Raw genomic sequence first — 21,012 nt, 5'->3', positions numbered from 1 at the left:
CGTCTGTCGTCAGGTATGTTGACTTGATGATATCTATCTCTTTCCATCTTCCCATCCGGTCCATCGCCATTTCCCTTCGCCTTCCCCTCTGCCCGCCAGACCAGCTAGGACCCGTGCCCCTTCGTGCGACCTTCCTCTCGAGCTTGAGTGAATGACCCTTAAGCCGCCCTGCTAGTCCGCATCTGGGATTTTACCGTAGTGGCACGGCAGCTTTCAGAGGCTTCTGCCGCGGCTGGGCATACCTCGGGGGTTCTCGGTGGTCGCCCTCGCGCTCCTGTTGTGCTGCGCTACGCTGCCCGCTGTGCAAAATTTTCCTTTTCAAAAATTTCTCATCCTCTTTCATGACACCTGCGTGGCGTGTGCACCAGAGCCTGGTCCTGATAGGAAACACCAAAGAGTCATTCTAGGAACCTCTCGAAAAGGAGCCGGCCGATTGAAGCCATCGTCGACCAGTCTTGTTTTGGTATCGACATCAGTTGCGGCTCTATTTTTTCTTCTTTCTTTCTTCCGTCACCACCGCCACCGTCAAACTGCGAGGTCCCACTCTGATCCACGCGTCCGCCTATTGACCCTGGTTTGGACTCGCTCCACTTCTCCGCCCGACCTGGTCCCTTGACAAACCATCCTAGGGGGTGGAAAAAAAAAAAAAAGGAAAAAATAACAGGACAAGGAGAAGTCGAGGTGCCCCTTCCTCGCCCCCCACTTACCCCTACCAACAGCGTCTTGGTATAGGTACTTAGCGGCGTCGTATCCCAAGCTTCCCGCCACTGGTGGATATCGTCGAGGATCAACCCACTTGCAAATTACCAACCCTGTTCCGGTCGGTACCTGGTAGCAGAATTTTCCTCTGAGCTGGCTGCGACCTGAACCGACTAAGAATCAACGGACGAACGACCCAAGAATATTTGAGGTACACCAACCCACACCCCATTCCACCCGGCCAACCCCTCTTGTCCCTCATTCATCCCCATTTGACAAAGTTTAGTCCCCACTTCGACCTCTGCCGGGCCCAAACAGGAGCACCGCCTCTGGTCACTCCACCAACCCAACCCGTCTGGAAAGTTGAGCCTCATCTTCCTGGTCCTATCCACATTTGACCACCAATACGCCCCGCGACGCTACCGACAGCAACCTCCAAACCAACCCGCCAAAACAAACTCCACCAACCGTGGAGATTTCTCAGACGCGTCTCGACAACGACCGCGTCGACGACCTTGGAGATACACGAGGACAATTGAGCGCAAGTGAGCCTACAACCTCGAGAGAATCGTCGCGCGAACTCTCCTTGACACGACAGCTGCACCGCACCGCACCGCACCTGCACTGCCTTCTCGCCGACCTCGATCCAAAGATTCGAGAGTCCCGGTTTCTTCACGTCAAAAGACTACAAACAAGCTTGGGTTCGGATGCTGCCGCTGCGTTCTTCGCAACAGGGTAGGCAACGAGTTGGATTATGGACAACAACCACCACTATTCCTCGAACGTGATCAACAGCACGAGCGCGGGTTCATACCCGTCCCCTTCCACCATCTCTCCCACCAATCATCTCCAGAACGGACAGAACCAGACTCTGCCTTCTCTCCATCACAATCCCGCCATGTCGATGTACGCGAGCCACCCCCACACACCTCGCACGCCTGCGACGCCCAACACTCCCAACTCCATGGGCGGGTATGCGCCGCCTCCTCCGCAGCAGACGGCCACCCGGCAGCAGTACCCCATGATGCACAACCCGTACCAGCAGCCCCAGCAGTCCTACCAGACCTCCTCCGGCATGATGCCTCAGAGCTCGGGTGCCCAGGCTCACCCCCAGCCTATCGCGCCGGCTCCGTCTCCTGGTGGTCGCGTCCCGCCCGTCCTGCGCCCGATGCCAGCCGGTGGTGTGATGCCGCAGAGTGGCCTGGCCTCTCCCTACGCGCAGAGCCCTATGATGGCGCAGCCCTCGCTCATGCAGGAAAACGACCAGCCCACCCACGTCGTCGGGTCGCAAGGCCGTAGAGGTATCCTCCCCAGCGCGCCCGGCAGGCCTGCTCCTCCTGCTGCCGGTTCTGCTGCCGCCAAGGCCCAGATCCCCCAGAAGGACGCCGACGGCAAATTTCCTTGCCCTCACTGCACGAAGACATATCTTCATGCCAAGCATCTTGTCAGTAGTGACCTTTTTTCCACCCTCCCCCTCCCAATTTGCAGCAATCTGCTCAGTCGCTAACAGAGTGAATATACAGAAGCGTCACATGCTCCGCCGTACGTTTCAACGCTGATTCCGCACTACTATGCATGAATTTCCGCCGAATACCGACACTGACAAAATGTTTGATTTGTACAGACACTGGTGACCGCCCCTACATGTGTGTGCTCTGCAGAGACACATTCAGCCGCTCAGACATTTTGAAGCGCCACTTTCAGAAGTGCTCGATCCGCCGAGGTATGCATATAAATTCGAAGATACTCGATGATACTTTGCTTCCGGAGGCTGACCAAAGAGAAAAAAAAAGGCAATCCCACTGGTGTCTCACACTTGAGCCACCCTGCTGCTCACGTTAAGAAGAACGCCCAGAAGACGGCGGCCCAGCTGGGGCATGGTCATGAGGGAGACATGGGTCACCTCAACGGCATGAATAATGTGCACAACCCATCAATGGTCCCTTTTGGACTCATTCCGGCGGATCAGATGCATATGTCTTCTAACCCAAATGACCAGGCTCAGCACCTGTCGCGGTCCAGCAGCCACTCTGAAGATCGCAGAAGTGGGCCTGCGCCGATCCTGAACCCATCGACTCAGCAACAGTACAATGGCGTTCCTACCTCGATGGCCCAGCAGATGGCCCCGCAGATGGCCCCCTACAGCATGTCGCAGAACCAGAACGGTGTGCCCATGTTCAATGGAGGGTCCAACGGCCAGCAGCAGCAGTCGAATTTGGACTGGCAGGCTATGTTCGGTGCGCAACCTACCCAAGCAACCCGTACTAGTTCACCCTTCCCTCCTAACTTTCGTGTCTATGCAGACCGCAAGCCTCAGTAATTTTGTGAACAATAATACCTACGGGTTGGTTCGCCCGCCTCAAAACGAAATCACCTCTCATGCCACTATATCATTGTCTCAACCTCAACCCCACCGACATAATGAACTGTCAATTGCTGTCCGATAAGATCACGCAATATCTTCGCCTGTCTGTCTGATGTCGCTTCGAAGCGTTTCGACCAGGATCTGAAAACCAATCTTGTTATGCGCTCGCCAAGATGCCCATCTGCTGCATCAATCTACTTTTAGCATCTCGTGCTCTATGATTCTTCGAGATGCCATTGAATTCGAAACCGTCATGGTTGGACAGCGGAACCCGCGCCATGCATCTTGGGCGGTCTTTGACAAGAAGAAATTCGTGGAATGGAATTGTTCAGGTCAATCTGGATTGGCCTGCGCTGCACACGCACTCTGACAAACGGTCCTCACACCCAGCTCGGCATAACACGATTAATTTGGGCGGGATAATAATCAGTTTGTGCAGAGATTGTCTTGTGTGTCTGAGTTTGTGGGTGAAAATGGACGGAACAGCGAGCGATGGCCAAGCTGTGGTCAATGAGAGAAGACATCGATGGAGGCGGGCGACTGCAAAATTCATGACATTCAAATACGTTGGGAGATACATTTGTCTCTGTCTCGGGGGATGGCAGGTCACTACAACCATCAAATTGTTGATGGTCGGCGTCGAGGTCAAAGGAGGAGTCGAGGTGATGACATCGGGAGCCAGTCCAAAAGGGGGCATTTCGTTGTCTTCGGATTTCGTCTGCGGTGTTGTGGTTTCCCTCTTTTCCTTTCTTCTTCCCTTGCTCATCTCTTTTTCTTATTGCTTTCATCCCTCTTTCCTTTATTTGCCTTTTTTTTTTTTCCTTCCCATGTTCTTCCATATCGGGGGGCTTCGTCAGCATTCGTGGCGTTTTCGGAACGACTTTCCGGCCTATTTCAAAAAGTTCGATTCCCGTTTTGCATGAGGTGGCGGCGGAGGCGGTTTGGAGGCTGCATTGTTGTTTTGCATTTTCAGGTGGTCCGCGATGATAGACTTTTGTGCCCTGTAACGTCGTGGGCTTTTGCATTAGACTGATCCCCACACCTTTTGAGGTGTCATAGATATTGTGACAGGAACAGCCTGTTGCACAGTCAACTGAATGGAAACCATTGTACAAAAACAAAACTAGAAAAATCAACTTGACAGACCAATATCGAAATGAAGTTGGACGGTCTAATCGGGTAGGTAAGAGTGGCTTCATGCACTGCTTAGCTTTATTATATCCCCCATTCAAAAGCCTACCGATTCAGCATGGCCGTGTGTGTTTTAGTATGGATTCAGCATAAGGAACCCCCAGTTCTGTTGGACTCAAATTCCTTTCTCGGCACTCGGTGTCCTTTACACGAAAAATTCGTCTCATCATGCAGTACGGCGATGAAGACTGCGAACCAACTGACACTGGTCCTTGGAGCAGAGACACGCAATGCTGCCATCCATATTGAACCAGAGTGGTGTACAGAGGTCGGTCCACGGCACAGTTGACAGCGCAGAAGAGGGACACGAAAAGCCAAGAGAAAAGACGCCTGATTTGGAGAGAGCCTGCCCAAGTAACAGTGCGTGCGGTTCACGATTGAATGCCCAGCAATTGTAGACAGCGTATGCGAGAGCCAGAGTTGACTCTCCCCCCCCCCCCCCCGTGTTCCTCCTCGTCATCGAGTTTTCATGACCGACCCTCCCGATCAACAACACGGATCTTGGGCTTCATCTTCTCGAGCTCGGCCTTATCCTTCTCGGACGGAGTGAAGCCGAACTTCTCCTCTGCACGATCGGACACGTACAGGCCAATGACCCCCCAAGTTAGCAGGCCGACGCCGACGCCGAGCTTCGCTTTGGAGGACAAGCCCTGGTATGCCCTGATTACAAGAAGTGGCATAGAATGTGAGTTACTGTTTCTATAAGAGGAGGAGTGTGTGCTTTTGTTTGCAGTAGAAAAGGTCACGAACTTCAATAGAGACATGCTTGAGAAGATTTCTTTGATCACCACCCGTGGTGCATGTTCTGTAGCTTGGCTAAAGTGGCTGCAATTGTCAGAAAAATAAAGTGGAACGTCCACAACAGGTAGTGCACTTACTTGGTTATCTGAAGACTTCAAGTTAGTCTCTCCTCTCTCTTCCCGCTTCACCTCAATTTTTTCTTGTTTTCGACTTGCAAGATGCAGTGACAGAGAATTCTCCGCTCGTGTTGAGATTTGTTCAAGGCGGGATGATGCGGCTGTGGTTAGTACTTCAGTACATGGCACATACGTAGTAGTGAGGTGGGCTCTGATTGGCTGTTGTAGCTTGACCCCAGTCCCCAGGTACTACTGCTAGGCCGCTCGCCAAAATTTCTGGAAGCGAAAGCATTCTCTTGTCTGTCGACGGCGCCGCAACACCCAGACCGCCGTTGCTTACCATCTTACCACCACGACGACCCTCGTCCGAACTTTTCTACTCTAGAGTCATCGCCGAGTGTGCTTTTTGGAGCATCCATCCAGCGCAACACAATGGCCAGCCACCACGGCGCCATACGGCCGTGTGTGCAGCGCGCCCTGCAGGCCTGCCGACCGAGCCCTCTCAACCGGACCCCACCACCAGCAGCCTTCCTCCCCTCGATCACGTCCAGCCAGGCGCAGATCCGCCTCGCCTCCTCGAATGCACCCCTCCCGCCGTCCAATGCAGGTGCCTCCGCCGCCGCCGCAGCTGCTGCAGGGGGAGCAGGAGCATTAGAGAAGCAGCAGCAGCAGCAGCAGAAGAAGAAGGCCAAGAAGAAGGAACTGCCCGTTGTGCGCCGGCGGCCCAACCGCGACCACAACAAGCAGCGTGGACTGTCCGTGATGCGGCGCACGGGGCCGAGAGAGGTGCTCTCCGTGTCGGGGCTCCCGCTGCCGCGCCCCATCAGCCCGGAGCAGTTCCCCGCGGTCAAGACGGATCCGAACCACGGGCTGTGGGATTTCTTCTACTCGGCCGACAAGCCGCTCAACACGCCGGCTGAGGATAGCAAGCACGGGCGGGCGTGGAACGTGGAGGAGCTCCGACGGAAGAGCTGGGACGACCTGCACCGGCTGTGGTGGGTGTGCTGCAAAGAGAGGAACAGGATCAGCACGGGCAATGCCGAGCGGAAGAAGGGTGGGTATGGGTATGGCGATGTCGAGAGCCGGGAGCGGGAGGTACAGGTATGTTCATCTTTTTTCTCTTATCTTTCTCTCCCTCCTTTTTCTTTTCTTCCTTTCTCTTCTTCCTCACGCTCTGGGGGAAATCTACGTGACCAGAGAGAGAGAGGAAACGGTTCCTTGAAGGGTCCTAGGCAGGATGCTAAGCATACTACGTCTTCTATAGGTTCGCAAGACGCAGAATGCTATCAAGCATGCCCTGACGGAGAGGTTCTACGCGTGGGAGGATGCGGTTAAGCTGGCCGAGGAGGACCCTGAGATCAATTTCACGGAAGACGGTGTTCAGTATGTCCCTGGCGGGGATGGGGATGATTTTGAGGCCTTCTTTGAGGACGAGGTGGGCGCTGCCCATGTCAAAGGGCTGGATACTTTCATGGAGGAGGAGGGCAAGGGCTTGCAGCCTGAGAACGTCGACCCTTCGTTACCATCGAGCACCGGAAAGAGTCAGCAGGATACGCCTCGCGCGTGAGGGTACACACAGCTCACCTCCTCATCACATTCTTGGGGATCACGAGAGAGCGGCATGGCCGGAGCCAATCTCATCTCGAAGAAGGTAGCATAAGATGAAGAGAGCGCTCGGACGGGCTTAATGGTCTTACTGCATTCAGATCTTGCTGTATTAAAATAAAATAAAAATGATGGCCATGCCATGTAATGCGTATACACTCATCAATGCTTGATTTTATGCCTGACCGGATAAAGATTGTGCGAGTAACCGATCTCGATGCCGTCCTATCTGTTCCTCGGCAGTCGAAACACGCTCGACAGTCCCTCTCCTACATGGTACCCTTTTTTCCTTTTATTTTTTCCTTTCTTCTTTTTTGAAGCAAAAGGGATGGGTCGTTACGGTGAAGCCGACTCCTATTTCGCCTAGGGGCCAGCACTGGGAGCATGGTGGTCTAGGCTCTGTTTAGAGGGACGAGACAGTGCTGGTGAGAGGCCGGTCAGGGGGGCCGGAGCCCCTCCTATTCGCCCAGGGTCCCAGACAAGCCCCATTCAACAGCAGGGGAGCTGCGGGCTCGCATGGAGCTCTTTTTGGGGAGGGGGTCTCACTGCTGGCGCTGCCCAGGTGTACAATACAGCAGCAGTCACTAGCCTTTGGAGACTATCCGACACGTCGACCTCGAACAATTCCACACACAACCGAACTCACCGACACTCCTGGTGCTTCTCTTTCTCTCTGTGAACTTCCTGTTTTTCAACCTCCTCTGCGAACTGTCCTCTCTCCTCGCAGCATCATACCTTTTTCCACGACAGAAACTGCAATCATGGATGAGATCGCAAAGGAGTACGATGTCATTGTGCTGGGCACTGGTAAGCGCTTGTCTCTCTCCCCTCTACGTCAACCCCCGCAATGTGGGGTTGTGCTGGTACTGGTGCTGCTTGCTTGCTTGCTTGGGGCGTTATGCCCCTTGAATGAAGCTATCACATCCTGTTTTGGGTCCATATTGTTTCTAACTGTGGCAACTTGATAATTAGGCCTGACTGAGTGCATTCTCTCTGGGTAAAGCTTATCCTCGAACAAATAGGGTCTCTAGGGACATCTACATTGGCATATGGAACTAACGTTGCTGGTTACACAACAGTGTGCTCAGTGTCAAAGGCAAGAAGGTCCTCCACATTGACCGCAACGACCACTATGGCGGGTGAGCTCTCCTCTCTTCTTCTCTCTCTCTCTCACCTGACGGCCTGGACAAGGTGGTTTGCAGAAATGGCACGCTAATAACCGTTGTTCTCACAGTGAGGCCGCATCCGTGAACCTCGAGACTGTACGTCCTCTGCTCGAAAGCCTGCTTCCGCCGACACCCTGTCCCTGCTCCATATCTAACCTCGTACACATCCGCAGCTCTTCAAGAAGTATGGCAATGTCTCGGGAGACCAGCCATGGAAGAAATACGGCCGCGCCAATGACTGGAACATCGACCTGATCCCCAAGTTCCTCATGTCCTCGGGCGAGCTGACCAACATCCTCGTCTCCACCGATGTCACCAGATACCTTGAGTTCAAGCAGGTCGCAGGAAGCTACGTGCAACAAGGCTCTGGCTCCAAGGCCACCGTCGCCAAGGTCCCGTCTGATGCTGGTGAGGCGCTGAAGTCGCCCCTCATGGGCATCTTCGAGAAGCGCCGCATGAAGGGCTTCATCGAGTGGGTCGGTACCTTCGATGCCAAGGACACGGCGACGCACAAGGGTCAGTCTCGAGGAGTCACTTTGGAATACGGGGGGGCGGCCGGCCAAGCATGCTAACACGAATATATAGGCCTGGATATCGCAAACTGCACCATGAAGGAGGTTTACGACAAGTTCGGCCTTGAGGACGGCACTCGGGACTTCATTGGCCATGCCATGGCCCTGTACCTTGACGACAACTACATCACTGCCAAGGGCGTCGCTCCTGAGGCCATCGAGCGCATCCGCCTGTACGGAAACTCCGTCGCCCGCTATGGCAAGTCGCCGTACATCTACCCCCTGTATGGCCTCGGCGAGCTGCCACAGGGTTTCGCCCGTCTGTCTGCCATCTATGGCGGTACCTACATGCTGAATACCAACGTCGATGAGGTGCTGTACGAGGATGGCGTGGCCGTCGGCATCAAGGCCACCATGACCGGCATCGAGCCCGAGATGAAGTTCGAGACCAAGGCCAAGATGATCCTCGGTGACCCAACCTACTTCTCCAGCAAGGTCAAGGTCACTGGCCACGTGCTGCGCGCTATCTGCGTGCTCAAGCACCCCCTGACCGGAACCCACGACGCCGACTCTGCTCAGCTGATCATTCCCCAGTCCCAGGTCGGCCGGAAGAACGGTAGGTCATGACCATTGGGCCCCCGCGACATCCCCCCCCTCTGGGACACACTTGCTGATCAACATTGTGTACAGACATCTACATTGCCTGCGTGTCTTCCGCGCACAACGTCTGCCCCAAGGGCTACTGGATCGCCATTGTTTCGACCATTGCCGAGACGACGGCCAACCACCACCTCGAGCTTCAGCCTGGCCTGGAGCGCCTTGGCAAGATCGAGGAGCAGTTCTTGGTACGTTTAGCTGATCCATGTACAGACTTGAGCCAAAACATTGTTACTGACTTGGTCACGCAGGGACCCCCTATCCCACTGTATGAGCCTTTGGATGACGGCACCAAGGACAAGATCTTCGTGTCCAAGAGCTACGATGCGACCAGCCATTTCGAGACCACCACTGATGATGTCAGGGACATCTACCGCCGCTGTGCGGGTGAGGAGCTGAAGGTGGAGGGTCTGAGAGAGGGCATCCAGGTCGCAGAGGAGTAGGGAGGAGCAGGTATAAGAGAATCCGAACGAGATATAGTTGGACGGAAGCAGTCACGGGACCAGTACTCGGGTTCAGGTCACCTCAAGATGAATACTACATAATGGGCGGAGACGGGGGCTTGGAGGATGGCCCGTCAGAAGACTGATCGAGAAGCACGAGCCTTGCTTGACTTTGTGTGATATTACAAGAATTCTGCCTCGGGTGATTCAACAAGAGAAACGCAACATGTTCATGGCTATGATATTCATCGAACCGCTTGATGTGACGACCGTCGTGATGTCCTGAACATAAGTCCGATAAGAAACTTTTCCTTGTCTATTTGGTATCGATAGGATTACTAGACATCGAAAGTGTGAAGGCAAAGTATCGGATTCCATCAGGAGAAAGAACAGAGCTTTACATTCCTATCCCGACACCGAAATGGAGCAATGTCCTTGAGCCCTCCAAGTCTTTCAAAAATTCTTTTTGGTTGAAATCAACCTTGCCAAACGCCATATCCCACATGAAGCCTCCGTATCCTTCCATTGTCTAGCGACGAGAAGTCTTGCCCATGCCACGCTTTCCAGCAAACTATTTCGTGAAGTCAGTATCCCCATGTTCGAATGACAAAGAAGTGACACAACAAGACCAATAACAAGGAAACTTACCAAGTGCTTCGGCATGGAGGCAGCAACGTGTCGGTCGGCCTCACCAGCTCGTGCCATCCTGTTCATCTTCCTCTGCCCAAGCTTGGCAGCCCTTTCTGCCTTGGTGCGTGCTGTTTCGTCTGTAACACCATCCTGCCGTCTGTCTGTGGCGGGTGCCTGGCTGCGCGCCCGGCTCTTGGAACGCAGACGTTCCCGAGGGGAGTCAATATCCATGCCGTCGACGTCCTCAGTAGCAGCACGGCTGAGAGAACGACCACGAGAGCTCGGTGCTGCCCTTCCACGAGCCTCGATCTCTGTCGCGTCGATGCCGAGCTGGTCGAGGTGGTCTGCGAGCTGTGAGAGAGGCTTCTTGACCTTGCTTCTCGGCAGTATGGCGCGGTTCTTCAGAGACTTTCTCATCCGAGCTTCATTGCGAATGAGTGCCTGCTTCTCGCGGATCAGCTTGGCCTTCTCCAGCAAATCTTCCTCTTCATCATCGTCCATCTCCTCTTCCGAGTCGTAGTAGCCTTCCTTCTCCAAGCGTTCCTCTTCCTCCTCAAGAGCGGCGAGCTTGGCATCAATGTCTGGATCAACGTAGTCGAACACGTTCTTGCCGTTGACGACCTCAGGCATCTTGTCGTATTTCCAGGCAGGGTCCTTGAGGTCCCAGTCTGCCCGAAGATCGACATTGAAGACACCAGCACCGCCGTTCTCCTCCTCGACGTCCCGTGCGAGCTTCCGTCTCTCTGGGTCGTTCTTGTCGAACTTCTTCATCGACTTGATACCTTCAGGGATAAAGGTCTCCAGAGGTGTCGACCCCTCCATGGGGCGTGCGACGTGTATCCTGGTCATGACCTCCTGCAACCTACTGCCGACAGCGCCGCTGCTTGATTGGCCGGCCTTCAGCTTGGTCGCGACGCGCTCTGCGATCAATTTCTCGCACGCTGCATTCTTTACAGCCTGAACGCCTTCCTGAGTGTTGCAGCTGGCCTGGACCATCTCGACCTCACCAGACTTCAACAGCGACTGCAGGTCTGCCTGCGTCTCGGCGTCCAGATCTTCTGGGCGCATGACATCAATCTTGTTGATGACAATGAAGCAGATCTTGTTCTGGAATAGAGGTTTGATGCTCCTGAATAGCGCACACTGCGCCTTGACCGAGTATCCGCACTGCTCAGACAGATCCATAAAGTACAGGATCGCGGCTCTCAGGTGTGCAATGGCCGTGATCGACTGCATCTCGATGGTCGTCATCTCCTCAAGTGGATGGTCCAGGACACCAGGGGTATCCACAGCCTGGAAGCGGAGGTATTTGTAATCGAAATGACCAGCAAACAGAGACTTGGTCGTGAAAGCATAGGGCTGAACGTCAACGTCGGCGCGGGAGATGGAACGGAGGAAGCTGGATTTTCCAACGTTCGGATAACCGCAGATGACGAGGGTGCGGGTATTGGGGTCGATCGAGGGCAGACGGCCCAAATGCTGCCGGACTTCATCAAGGTACTTCAGCGGGTTGTTGAGGCGCTTGATGATGGTAGCCATGCGACCGAGACCCGCCCTCTTCAACTGTTTGCACTGAAAGAGCGACTGTGCGTACTTGATGAGGCGCACATAGTCACGGCTGATCGTCTCGATCAAGTGCTTGGCAGTGGACAGCTGTCCGAGCGCAATTCGGAAGTGGTCGGCATCGTAGAGGGTGTGAAGGAGATCCTTATGAAAAGGATGTATCTCGTTGATTCGAGGAAAGGCCTCGAGAATAGTTCCAATCTTCTCGGAGACTGGAGAGCACTGTCAGAATCGCTCCCAAAACAACCTCCCAGACTGAACTCATTATACATACATGTCTCCTGGGTAAACTTGACCTTTCTCGTGTAGAACGCTCTGATGCGACTGATCTTGAAGCCTGCTCTGATGATCGTAGGCAGGCGTCGCTGTGTGCGACTGAGGGCAATGTCCAGGAACTCTTCGCTGGATGGAACCGGAGGTATGTCTTTCCACTGGGTTTGGGTCTTCGTTGGAGGCATCTTAACGGACGTTGACAAGAGTGACCGTCAGGCCTACTATAGCGGCCGACGGTGATGAGGGTGGCGGTAAGGTAGCGGAGCGTGGCAAAACTTTGGGCGAGGAGTCGGAGGCCTGAATATGTGATGAGCGCGAAACCGATGATGAAGCTGTCGGTTGAAAAGGACGCCGAGCTGCTTCCCAAATAGCCAGTCAAAGAGGGTAAATCGTAAAAACCCTGATGAGATGCAGCTCAGTGGCCAAGATGCAGGCCCGAAAAAAAGTCTGTAGAAAAAAGTTCCCAAAGTTCAGCGGGGAGGAAAATGGCAGGGACTTTGGCACTACCGGCGATAAGAGATAAGATGCTAGGGGTCTGTGGAGAACTTTTTTTCTTCGCTGAGACACGGTGATGATTCGGACGCCACACTGTATTGGTATGATTTGGTGTTCTCTCATGATCGATTCCTGAGCATTGGACACAACACCAGATTCTGTATTCAAAGATTCAGGTATATGGAATTGGGGACAGAGCTGTATGCTTGCGAGAGTATTGCCCGTGGAATTTGATGTATGTGGACCGACAATTTCTTTGAGACTGTATGTCTCGATCCATCAACGTTGACAGTATCTCGACAGTATGTTGACAGTGTGTCAGGATTGTGTGTCTGTAGCTTCGTGTTAATGTATGATAATCCAAGCTGTTCTAACTCGATACAAGGAGGTATTGGTATGGAACGATGGGGATACTTGGCATTCAATTTTTTCCTCCAACCTTGGACTGGCAGAGGCCTCTGACTGCGAGCACTGATCACGGGCCCTTCGTGCTGGCCTTCAGTGGAGAGGGAATTGAACAATGGTGAGGAATGTGGTGGTGACTTTGAGGATAGCCGAGAGTAAATATTTTACATTGATAGTGATGATGATAAACTCTGCAATGGCTTGTGGATGGTCTCCAGGATGGTATTTGTGGTTGCTTGAGGAAGAGAAGAGTTACCGAGTTGTACATCAAGAATCAAAGCTTAGAAGTATCTATCTACATATGAATCTAAACTGACAAAGACACAGACAGGTTGGCGGAATGCAGGTATGAGAACCCGAGCCTCCTCAGCACCAGTGAAGTCAGAAATCCTAGATGCTGTAGGGGCTGGAGGGTCTAGAAAGAATCCTCGCAGAAATCCCGAGTGGCATGCCAGTGATTGTGGAGGTGATCTGACCCAAGTGGGATGTGGTAGTGGTGATTGTGGTGTATCCTTTCCGTGTTGCTGTCAACAGAATTCACTGTGTAGATAACATATATACCTTAGGATTCAAATATTTCCTAGTGGAAATGACTGTCAAGCAGCAAACTGAGTGTTCTGAGGCTGTCAAGTGGTGGCCATTGCACTTTGCTTTTGATGAGGGCATGCGCATGCTGTCAGTAGGTAGCAATGAACTATATCAAAGCGAACCTGGACATTGGACCTCAAAATACATTTTGTTTGGCTGGTACGTAAAAGTACTCGATGCATACTCAAATCGCCAGAGCTAAAATCAGCCATCTAGGGAGGCTGATCACTCACAGCACTACTGCTTATCGATACAGTAAGGCTCCCACTAGGGTGCAGGGGTAGAAGAAGGCGAGCACAGTACAACCCCGCGTCGTTAACAGACCCTCCTAGGGGTCCCAAAAAAAAAAAAGTGTGATTTTTCATGTAACAATACACCATAGCATAGTTTGCACTCCTTTTTTTTTTACCAGCACTACAAGATGTCCAGCACTCTTGCTCCTTACAAGGCCGAGTTCCTCCAGGCTGCTCTTGAGGGTGGAGTTCTCAAGTTTGGCAGTTTTGAGCTGAAGTCAAAGCGCATATCGCCCTACTTCTTCAATGCGGGTGACTTTTACACCTCGAAACTCCAGAGCGCCATCGGCACCGCCTTTGCAAAGGCTATCATCGAGGCGCGTACGCAGATTCCCGGCTTCGACTTCGACATCGTCTTCGGTCCGGCCTACAAAGGCATACCCCTCGCGACGCTGACTAATCTCAAGTTGGGTGAGCTGGACCCGGCCTCGCACGCGGACACGCTGTGCTCGTTCGACCGCAAGGAAGCCAAGGACCACGGCGAGGGCGGCAACATCGTCGGTGCGCCGCTCAAGGGCAAGAGGGTGCTCATCATCGACGATGTAATCACCGCCGGCACGGCCAAGAGGGAAGCCATCGAGAAGATCCGCAAGGAGGGCGGGACCGTGGCTGGCATCGTGGTCGCGGTGGACCGTATGGAGAAGCTGACCTCGCCTGATGGAGACGACAGCAAGCCCATGCCCAGCGCGATGGGTGAGCTGCGCAAGGAGCTCGGCGCGCCCGTCTTTGCGATCCTGACCCTGGACGACATCATTGACGGCATCAAGAACAAGAGTTTGACGTCAGCAGAGACTATCAAGAGCATAGAGGAGTACCGGACCAAGTTCAAGGCCAGTGACTGAACACACTGGCCCCTCGTTCCCATGATGACGCCTAGCATGTTCCGGCCAAGTAAGTCCCATTTTTTATCCTCTTAAATACTCCATGTCCGTCTATCCCTGAACTAGAGTAAGTCTCAAAGTCTCGATATGATCGGAATGCCAACATCCTTAACGCCTCGCCAGCAGCCGATGCAGATCAGATCCTCAAAATTTACCCGAGAGCCATGAACTCCCAAAATTTCCTGGAAGCAAAGGCGGTTAGCAGGTTGGCTAGGGGGGTGGTGGGGGAATCTTGAGAGAATGAGTTGAGACCCACACGAGAGGTTCGCCTTTTCGAATGGCGTGCAATGCAGATGCAATGCAGATGCGAATCTAGGAAGACGAAGCATCCTCGGGAGGAGTGGAGACTGCTCCCAAATCAAAGACCATGTCATGCCAGCCTCCTCCACCGAATTGGACTTTGCTCTTGCCTGCGTGCTTGTACCCGAAGCGCTCATAATAGCCCACGAGGTACTAGCCCTGGAGCGTCAGTAGAGGTCTCTCCCCGCGCGCCTTAAACCAGCTCATGAGAAAGTGAGAAAGGGAGAGGGGGGGGGGGGTAAGCGTACATCCTGGCAGAGAAGAGCGACACGGTCGAAGCCGATGTTCTTCATCCGCTGGAGGAAGGCCTTCATGACGAGCTTGCCGAGGCCGCAGCCCTGCAGCTTGGGCGAGACGGCCAAAGTGTGTAGACAGACAGTATGACCGCCCTCCAAATGGCCCTTTCCGCCGGTGTCCTTGCCCTTGCACGTCTTCCAGTCGGCAGGAATCTCCATGTCACTGTCCAGGACAGTATTGGAGTTGGAGGCCGTGGCGACGATGTGGGCCAACAGGACGCTCTTGGCCTGGTCGGGGCGATCCGTTTCCACGGGGTGAGCCGCATCGAAAGTCGCGAAGATGTCGGTGTCCTCAATCTGGCTCGGGACAACGGTGAGGAAGATACCCATGCTCAGCTCGGGGCACACGGTGAGGCGATACTCGAACTGTGACACACGTTAGGCCCATCGAAGCAAGAAAAGAGAGGGCGGGAGAAAAAGAAGAAACAGAGAAAGAAAGAGGGAAAGAAAAAGAGACCCAACAACCCAGGATCCCCATCCCGTCAGGAGCTTCTTCTTTCTTCCTTCCTTCCTTCCTAAATTTGATATCGACGAACCTTGTCGGGCGTGGCTTGGTGCTCAGGTTTGGGCATGGAGGCCTTCTCGAGCATGATGACGGACTGCAAGTCAGAAATACCCAGAGGGCGGATGTTGGGAGAAAAGGTCATGCCTAGGACCTCCTGGATGCGAGACTTGTGGGACATGTCTTTGGCCTCGCGACGCTTGGCGCTCTGGATGCGCTGCAGCTCGGCGAAGTCGTCGTCCACATCCTCGTCATCCTCGTCAAAGGCCTCCACGTTCTCGCTCTTGATAAGGTCCTTGAGTGACTTTGCGGCTGTCGAGGGGCCATAGCCCTTTGAGTCTGGAGCCATGGCTTGCTGCTGTTGCTCACTACTGCATGCGACCCAGGTTATTGTGTTGAACCGTTGAAAAACCCTCTGGGGGGAGGAAGGATGCGTGTCTTGGATGAGACAGGCGAAGGTCTGTGCAACGACCTTGCTAACTTCTGTCCTGGAATGACGAATTGACGCAGAGGCCGAGTTGTTCCAGACCGAGACACCTAAGGTTGTTGATTCCTTGGGAAGTATCTCGACCCGTGGGTTGACGTAGTCGCGAGACAGCAGGGATGTGGGGAAAGAAGGTATTCGAGGTTCGAATGCCGTGTGGGACCGCAGGACGGGTTGATAGTGTGGAGAGAATGGGGGGGGGGGGTGGGGAAGCGAGGCAGCACGTGGGACGATTGTGCTCGATAGACCTGGAGTTTTCCTTGAGATGGAGGTGGTATGCTCGTCTTCCCTAAAGGGTGTCTCGCAGAAAGGTGCACCGCAGGGGCAGTCAACCCCCCAGCGCAATTGCTGTGTCGACGTGATAGGAGAGGTTTACGATTCAGTCAATCGAGGTTCTCCGAGACGCGAGGAGGGGAGCCAAGGTCGAGGATGACCAGATAGCACCAGGGTATTCTTTCCTTCTCTTGAGAGCTTCAAAATTTTCAATACGCGGATGTCTTGATAAGACACCCAGAGACTCCTTAGAGACAATCAATCAATCATATTCACTCGTTCGCTTTGGAAGAAATACAAAACGAAGTAGGAATAAAGAAATAAGAAATATGCAGGCCGGCCAGCGTGACCCATCGGACGGATCTACATGGCCTCTTGCGGTCATCTTGGAGAGACTCTTCTTGATCGCCCCGGCAGTGGGGCTTAGTGCAGTCACGAGGCTTGTTACCCCTGTACCCGGCACAGGCGACTAGAGAGGACGGACGAGAGCCTATAACCAGGAGTTCCACTTTACCTATACAGGTCGTTGAAGGATAAGATAGACTGGCTTGGGAATAGGACCAGTCGGTCACTCACTCACTCACTCTTGTCTATGTCTGGGAATAAGATTTTCTTTCCATTTTCTTCTCCTTCACTTTTGCCGCCTGCCACGCAACCTCGAGCACATCAGAAGAAGTTCTTTTTGCGAGAATGGCCGGGGCAGGGGGCGCTTGTGCTCGTCTCCCCTTCATCATTCGCAACTCTGATCCCGTTACCTCCCCCCCCCCCCACCTCTTCCCTTCCCCCACCCAAAGATTAAACTCGCTTCTGAGGCTGACCAATCCTGATCCATTGATCGACCCTCCCAGTCGGGCTCTTTTGCTTGTCTACCATAGTACGTTTCAATGGCTTATCCATGTTGGTCTGCGCTTCTGCAAGTCGGAATATGCACGGCATAGCCCGCAGGCCAGAAACGAGCAGACCGGTCTGCAGCAGGTACCATAGTACGACCAGATTGACAAGGTAGAAAGAGGGAGAGAAAATAGAGGTACTGGGTTTTTACCCTTAAAAAAAAACCAACCCTGCCTATTCGCATCTTCCCCTCAAGGGCTTGGCGCGAGGAAGAAGAGGGGGAGCTGCAAGACATGGGAAGCGTGCAACGGTCGGCTCTTGTTAGGTTTGGTGGTATTCTATGCAGGTAGCTCAGAATGGCAATGCTGGACGAAATAGTTAATTAGATAGAGAGGGCTGAAAAGATTAGTAGCAGCGATGCATGCTTTAGTGATGTTGGAAAAAGGTTGAGGTGATCGGCAGGAGTTGGGCAGCAGCGTGCGTCGAGGGAAAAGAAGAAGAGAAAGAAAAACAAACAGATGGAACGACCTGGCCCCTCACACCACTTCCAATCTTGGCCAGTGAAAAGTAGATTTCAAGATGAGGAGAGAGTTGTGTGAGGGGATCAGATTAAAGAGGTTCTACAATTGTATACCGGTTACCACCAGTCTTTCGTTACTCGTATATATAACAGACTAACAAATTACCTCATTGGTTGAGACAGTAGTATATTGTATAATACATCTTCCTCATGTCTGGTCCTGCAGCCTATCGGAGTTCTACGTGATTGGCACTTTCGTGTCTCCTGGCCGCTTTCAAGAAAGGGACCTCCAAGGCTGCGTTTCACGATCAAAGGATATCTCCCGGGCACAGGGGTACACGGAGATCGGAAGCTCGCATCAGCCCCGGACGTGCCCCAGCTCTAACGTTGCACCATACTGTACTCTGCCGCTTTCTTACTACTTAGCTTCGGGTCCAGGGGGAACCACAGGCGCTGGATTGGTCTGGTGGAGGCCCTGTCAGCCTCTACGAGCCCTAGCCCGACACGCCTACCATCTTTTAAAACCTCGTCCTCAGGCCTTCTATCCAGAGCACATCCTTCTATAGAGGAGCATTTGTTTAAGAAACTTGCGAATGAGGCATGCAGCTCGTCTCTTTATCTGCCGGATGATCTGGTGTAGAGAAGATGGAACACATTTACGGTTGCCTGCATGGTCTCGAACGGTCGCTATTCCTGTGGTCATTTGTTTCTTGTTTGCCTCGTCCCCAATAGGGACCTCTTTGCACCCTCCCGCAGGTCACCAGCATTGCCCCCTGGGTCCCACCACAGCGCCCTACTTTGGTACATGCCCTATCCCCACCCACTAAAGGTGCCCCACCTTCAGCTGCTTGGGTGGTCCAGAACTTGAAGGACAGGCCCGTGAGCCGTTTGAATGTGCCCCTCCTACTACCGCTCCCCGTCCGCTGACGTATTTGTTGGGAACCCACACGTTCGTTCTCGCGACCATCGGTGTAATAAATCATTGTCATGCCCGCACCGCTACCACTACCACCACCACCTCCTCCTCCTCCACAACAAGCTTGACTTGAACCTTTCCTTTACTCCGAAGACATTCGCGAGATCTCAGGCTCTCCTGCCCTGTCACTCACACGAACTTGATTACAATGTAGGCCCCCATCAGACCCTTTGTTTACCGTCGTCTGGTCGGGGATATCTTGGAAAGCTGACCAAGCCTCGTGTCCCCACAGGAGAATTACGCTGAGTATCACGAATCCCGATGCGGAGGACCAGGACCTCCTCACCCTCGAGGTCTTTCCCGAGATGACCGTCGAGGCCCTCCGCAGCTCCATCCACGGCGAAACCCATATCGACCCCGCCGCCCAGCATCTCTACCACAACGGCCGGCTGATCTCCGACAACAACAAGACCATGGAGGAGCTGTCGATAGGCGACGGCGAGATGCTCGCCCTCCACGTCCGTGACATGCGCGGGAGCACCGGTGTACCTACCAATAACTCCTCCAGCAGCGGCCAAGCTGGGTCTTCTACCCAGAACCAGCAGCAGCCGGGCGCCCCGCGGTCTGCGGTGCAGACGGATCCCGAGGTCATCAGGCTGCAGTTCCTGGGGAACCCCTCGTTGATACCAGAGCTACGCAGGACACAGCCGCGCCTGGCCGATCACATCAACGACCCACAGCAGTTTGCCGCCGAGTTCAGAAATGCCGCGGACAGAGAGTTCAGGGACAAGGCCGAGAGACAGCGGCAAATAGCAGCACTGAATGCAGACCCGTTTGACGTCGAGGCACAGGCAAAGATCGAAGAAATGATCCGCCAGGAGAGGGTCATGGAGAACTTGCAGAATGCGATGGAGCACAACCCCGAAGGTGAGTCATATCCCTCCCCCCTCTCTGTTTCGCTGTGCGGCAGGTCTAAGGCTGTCCGACTATTCATCATCACTGACTGACCCTTTTGGTGCCATAGTCTTCGGCCGCGTGCACATGCTCTACGTCGACGTCGAGGTCAATGGCCACAAGCTCAAGGCCCTTGTGGACTCTGGTGCACAGACAACCATCATGTCTCCAGCGTGCGCAGAAGCCTGCAACATCATGCGCCTGGTCGACAAGCGGTTCGCCGGCATAGCCAAGGGTGTCGGCACGGCCATGATCATGGGCCGCGTGCACTCGGCACAGATCAAGATTGGCAGCCTCTTCCTGCCCTGCAGCTTCACCGTCATGGAGGGGAAGAACGTCGAGCTCCTGCTGGGGCTCGACATGCTCAAGCGGCACCAGGCCTGTCTCGACCTCGGCAGGGACAAGCTCTTGATCCAGGGTGTCGAGGTGCCGTTCCTCGGCGAGGCAGATATCCCAAAGGAGGTTGAGGAGGCTCTCGCCGTGGAGCCGAAGCTTGCTGGTCCGAGTGGTATGGCCATTGGTGCCAAGTCTGGAACCGTCTCTCAAGTTGGCACAAGCCCCGGCCCCGGGGCTCCTGGCGCCTCTGGACCCTCGTCGTCGTCAACATCGGGCTTCACACCATCTCCAGTTCCAGGTCCATCCCGAACACCACGTCGTCAACATCCAGACCTGTCCGCAACCCTCCCGACATCGCCAGCACCGGGACCTCCCGCCCCTCCGCCACTAGCTGCGGCACTGCTGGGGCCACCGAGTCGGGCACGAGAGCAGCCAGCGCAACCAGCACAGCAAGCACAGCAAACAGAGCAAGCACAGCCGAGCTTCCCCAACGAGGCCATCGAGCAGCTTGTGCAGCTGGGATTCTCGAGAGAGGCGGTTATCAACGCCCTTCACGCCACTGGAGGCAACGTCGAGTATGCCGCCGGCTTGCTCTTCGACCAATGAACGACAAGACATTCAGCGTCAAGTACCGTCGCAATCACAGCTGGGAAACCTTATGATTGTGACCGGTGATCCCTCTCTTTTTTGCTGTCTTTCTTCGAGACAATGTGCATGTGCATAGCGGACAGAGCCACATGGAAGGTACTGTAATGCCAAAGGGAAAAGGTAGTGGTGTATACATTGTGAATATTCGTGAGCCTGTCGTCAAGATGTGGACAAGAAACCGTAAGGAGTACTCATCTCAAGTGGAGGCCATAGAAGCGCAGATTATAGCCCCGGGTTAATATTGTCAAAACCATGGGTCTACTTATACTGTCACTTGTGCTGGTCGTGTCTTGTTTTCTTCTGATATTTGCTGTCGTACTTTCTCTTTG

At 53.9% G+C, this 21,012-nt stretch overlaps 10 protein-coding genes across 10 annotated transcripts; 6 read left to right on the top strand and 4 right to left on the bottom strand.

The window, feature by feature from the left end:
- The first annotated feature begins 661 nt into the window (after positions 1–661).
- Positions 662–3,346, top strand: M406DRAFT_80154 (uncharacterized protein). Its single transcript, XM_040925998.1, has 7 exons — positions 662–910; positions 986–2,143; positions 2,223–2,241; positions 2,324–2,422; positions 2,493–2,620; positions 2,699–2,936; positions 3,003–3,346. The coding sequence occupies exons 2-7, from the start codon at positions 1,454–1,456 to the stop codon at positions 3,017–3,019; spliced, it is 1,191 nt and encodes a 396-aa protein (XP_040778652.1). The 5' UTR covers positions 662–910; positions 986–1,453; the 3' UTR covers positions 3,020–3,346.
- A 44-nt stretch (positions 3,347–3,390) lies between these two features.
- On the bottom strand, positions 3,391–4,177 carry M406DRAFT_102065 (uncharacterized protein). Its single transcript, XM_040914983.1, has one exon. It carries the CDS (start codon positions 4,087–4,089, stop codon positions 3,445–3,447), a length of 645 nt encoding a protein of 214 aa, XP_040778651.1. The 5' UTR covers positions 4,090–4,177; the 3' UTR covers positions 3,391–3,444.
- An 86-nt stretch (positions 4,178–4,263) lies between these two features.
- On the top strand, positions 4,264–4,655 carry M406DRAFT_321664 (uncharacterized protein; the record flags this gene model as incomplete). The annotated part of the gene is made up of 1 exon (XM_040919540.1): positions 4,264–4,655. The coding sequence occupies exon 1, from the start codon at positions 4,486–4,488 to the stop codon at positions 4,651–4,653; it is 168 nt and encodes a 55-aa protein (XP_040778650.1). The 5' UTR covers positions 4,264–4,485.
- A 6-nt stretch (positions 4,656–4,661) lies between these two features.
- M406DRAFT_321663 (uncharacterized protein) lies at positions 4,662–5,065 on the bottom strand. Its single transcript, XM_040919539.1, has 2 exons — positions 5,006–5,065; positions 4,662–4,915 (listed from the first exon to the last, which is right to left on the bottom strand). The coding sequence occupies exons 1-2, from the start codon at positions 5,017–5,019 to the stop codon at positions 4,723–4,725; spliced, it is 207 nt and encodes a 68-aa protein (XP_040778649.1). The 5' UTR covers positions 5,020–5,065; the 3' UTR covers positions 4,662–4,722.
- Positions 5,066–5,832: 767 nt separating this feature from the next.
- On the top strand, positions 5,833–6,505 carry M406DRAFT_222777 (MRP-L47-domain-containing protein; the record flags this gene model as incomplete). Its single annotated transcript, XM_040915630.1, has 2 exons — positions 5,833–6,213; positions 6,377–6,505. Coding segments are annotated over 2 exons (510 nt in total), but the record flags the coding sequence as incomplete, so codon positions are not given.
- A 922-nt stretch (positions 6,506–7,427) lies between these two features.
- M406DRAFT_355657 (rab GDP-dissociation inhibitor) lies at positions 7,428–9,738 on the top strand. Its single transcript, XM_040923222.1, has 8 exons — positions 7,428–7,524; positions 7,690–7,714; positions 7,797–7,856; positions 7,952–7,979; positions 8,057–8,399; positions 8,469–9,011; positions 9,086–9,240; positions 9,304–9,738. Exons 1-8 carry the CDS (start codon positions 7,479–7,481, stop codon positions 9,493–9,495), a joined length of 1,392 nt encoding a protein of 463 aa, XP_040778647.1. The 5' UTR covers positions 7,428–7,478; the 3' UTR covers positions 9,496–9,738.
- A 51-nt stretch (positions 9,739–9,789) lies between these two features.
- On the bottom strand, positions 9,790–12,354 carry M406DRAFT_345564 (P-loop containing nucleoside triphosphate hydrolase protein). The gene is made up of 3 exons (XM_040922100.1): positions 11,963–12,354; positions 10,144–11,900; positions 9,790–10,066 (listed from the first exon to the last, which is right to left on the bottom strand). The coding sequence occupies exons 1-3, from the start codon at positions 12,144–12,146 to the stop codon at positions 10,025–10,027; spliced, it is 1,983 nt and encodes a 660-aa protein (XP_040778646.1). The 5' UTR covers positions 12,147–12,354; the 3' UTR covers positions 9,790–10,024.
- A 1,408-nt stretch (positions 12,355–13,762) lies between these two features.
- M406DRAFT_355655 (orotate phosphoribosyltransferase) lies at positions 13,763–15,000 on the top strand. The gene is made up of 2 exons (XM_040923221.1): positions 13,763–14,633; positions 14,750–15,000. The coding sequence occupies exon 1, from the start codon at positions 13,871–13,873 to the stop codon at positions 14,582–14,584; it is 714 nt and encodes a 237-aa protein (XP_040778645.1). The 5' UTR covers positions 13,763–13,870; the 3' UTR covers positions 14,585–14,633; positions 14,750–15,000.
- M406DRAFT_28466 (uncharacterized protein) lies at positions 14,978–15,974 on the bottom strand (the record flags this gene model as incomplete). Its single annotated transcript, XM_040918582.1, has 3 exons — positions 14,978–15,076; positions 15,172–15,585; positions 15,756–15,974. Coding segments are annotated over 3 exons (732 nt in total), but the record flags the coding sequence as incomplete, so codon positions are not given.
- A 3,136-nt stretch (positions 15,975–19,110) lies between these two features.
- On the top strand, positions 19,111–20,938 carry M406DRAFT_275307 (uncharacterized protein; the record flags this gene model as incomplete). Its single annotated transcript, XM_040918248.1, has 3 exons — positions 19,111–19,676; positions 20,098–20,245; positions 20,468–20,938. The coding sequence occupies 3 exons, from the start codon at positions 19,111–19,113 to the stop codon at positions 20,639–20,641; spliced, it is 888 nt and encodes a 295-aa protein (XP_040778643.1). The 3' UTR covers positions 20,642–20,938.
- Positions 20,939–21,012: the final 74 nt, after the last annotated feature.

Source organism: Cryphonectria parasitica (assembly GCF_011745365.1).
Source record: "Cryphonectria parasitica EP155 unplaced genomic scaffold M406scaffold_3, whole genome shotgun sequence".
NCBI classification, from domain to species: Eukaryota; Fungi; Ascomycota; class Sordariomycetes; order Diaporthales; family Cryphonectriaceae; genus Cryphonectria; species Cryphonectria parasitica.
The sequence above is the reverse complement of the archived record's forward strand: the minus strand, read 5'-3'. Positions and strand labels throughout refer to the sequence as shown.

Coding starts and splice junctions, on each gene's coding strand:
- M406DRAFT_102065 (XM_040914983.1), bottom strand. CDS start 4,089: ATGCAAAAGCCCACGACGTTACAGGGCACAAAAGTCTATCATCGCGGA.
- M406DRAFT_80154 (XM_040925998.1), top strand. CDS start 1,454: ATGGACAACAACCACCACTATTCCTCGAACGTGATCAACAGCACGAGC. Junction 2,423..2,492: donor GAAGTGCTCGATCCGCCGAG/GTATGCATATAA, acceptor AGAAAAAAAAAG/GCAATCCCACTGGTGTCTCA. Junction 2,621..2,698: donor ACCTCAACGGCATGAATAAT/GTGCACAACCCA, acceptor CCAAATGACCAG/GCTCAGCACCTGTCGCGGTC.
- M406DRAFT_355655 (XM_040923221.1), top strand. CDS start 13,871: ATGTCCAGCACTCTTGCTCCTTACAAGGCCGAGTTCCTCCAGGCTGCT.
- M406DRAFT_345564 (XM_040922100.1), bottom strand. CDS start 12,146: ATGCCTCCAACGAAGACCCAAACCCAGTGGAAAGACATACCTCCGGTT. Junction 11,901..11,962: donor CAAGTTTACCCAGGAGACAT/GTATGTATAATG, acceptor AGTGCTCTCCAG/TCTCCGAGAAGATTGGAACT. Junction 10,067..10,143: donor CCTCCATGCCGAAGCACTTG/GTAAGTTTCCTT, acceptor TTCACGAAATAG/TTTGCTGGAAAGCGTGGCAT.
- M406DRAFT_355657 (XM_040923222.1), top strand. CDS start 7,479: ATGGATGAGATCGCAAAGGAGTACGATGTCATTGTGCTGGGCACTG. Junction 9,012..9,085: donor CCAGGTCGGCCGGAAGAACG/GTAGGTCATGAC, acceptor CATTGTGTACAG/ACATCTACATTGCCTGCGTG. Junction 9,241..9,303: donor AGATCGAGGAGCAGTTCTTG/GTACGTTTAGCT, acceptor TTGGTCACGCAG/GGACCCCCTATCCCACTGTA.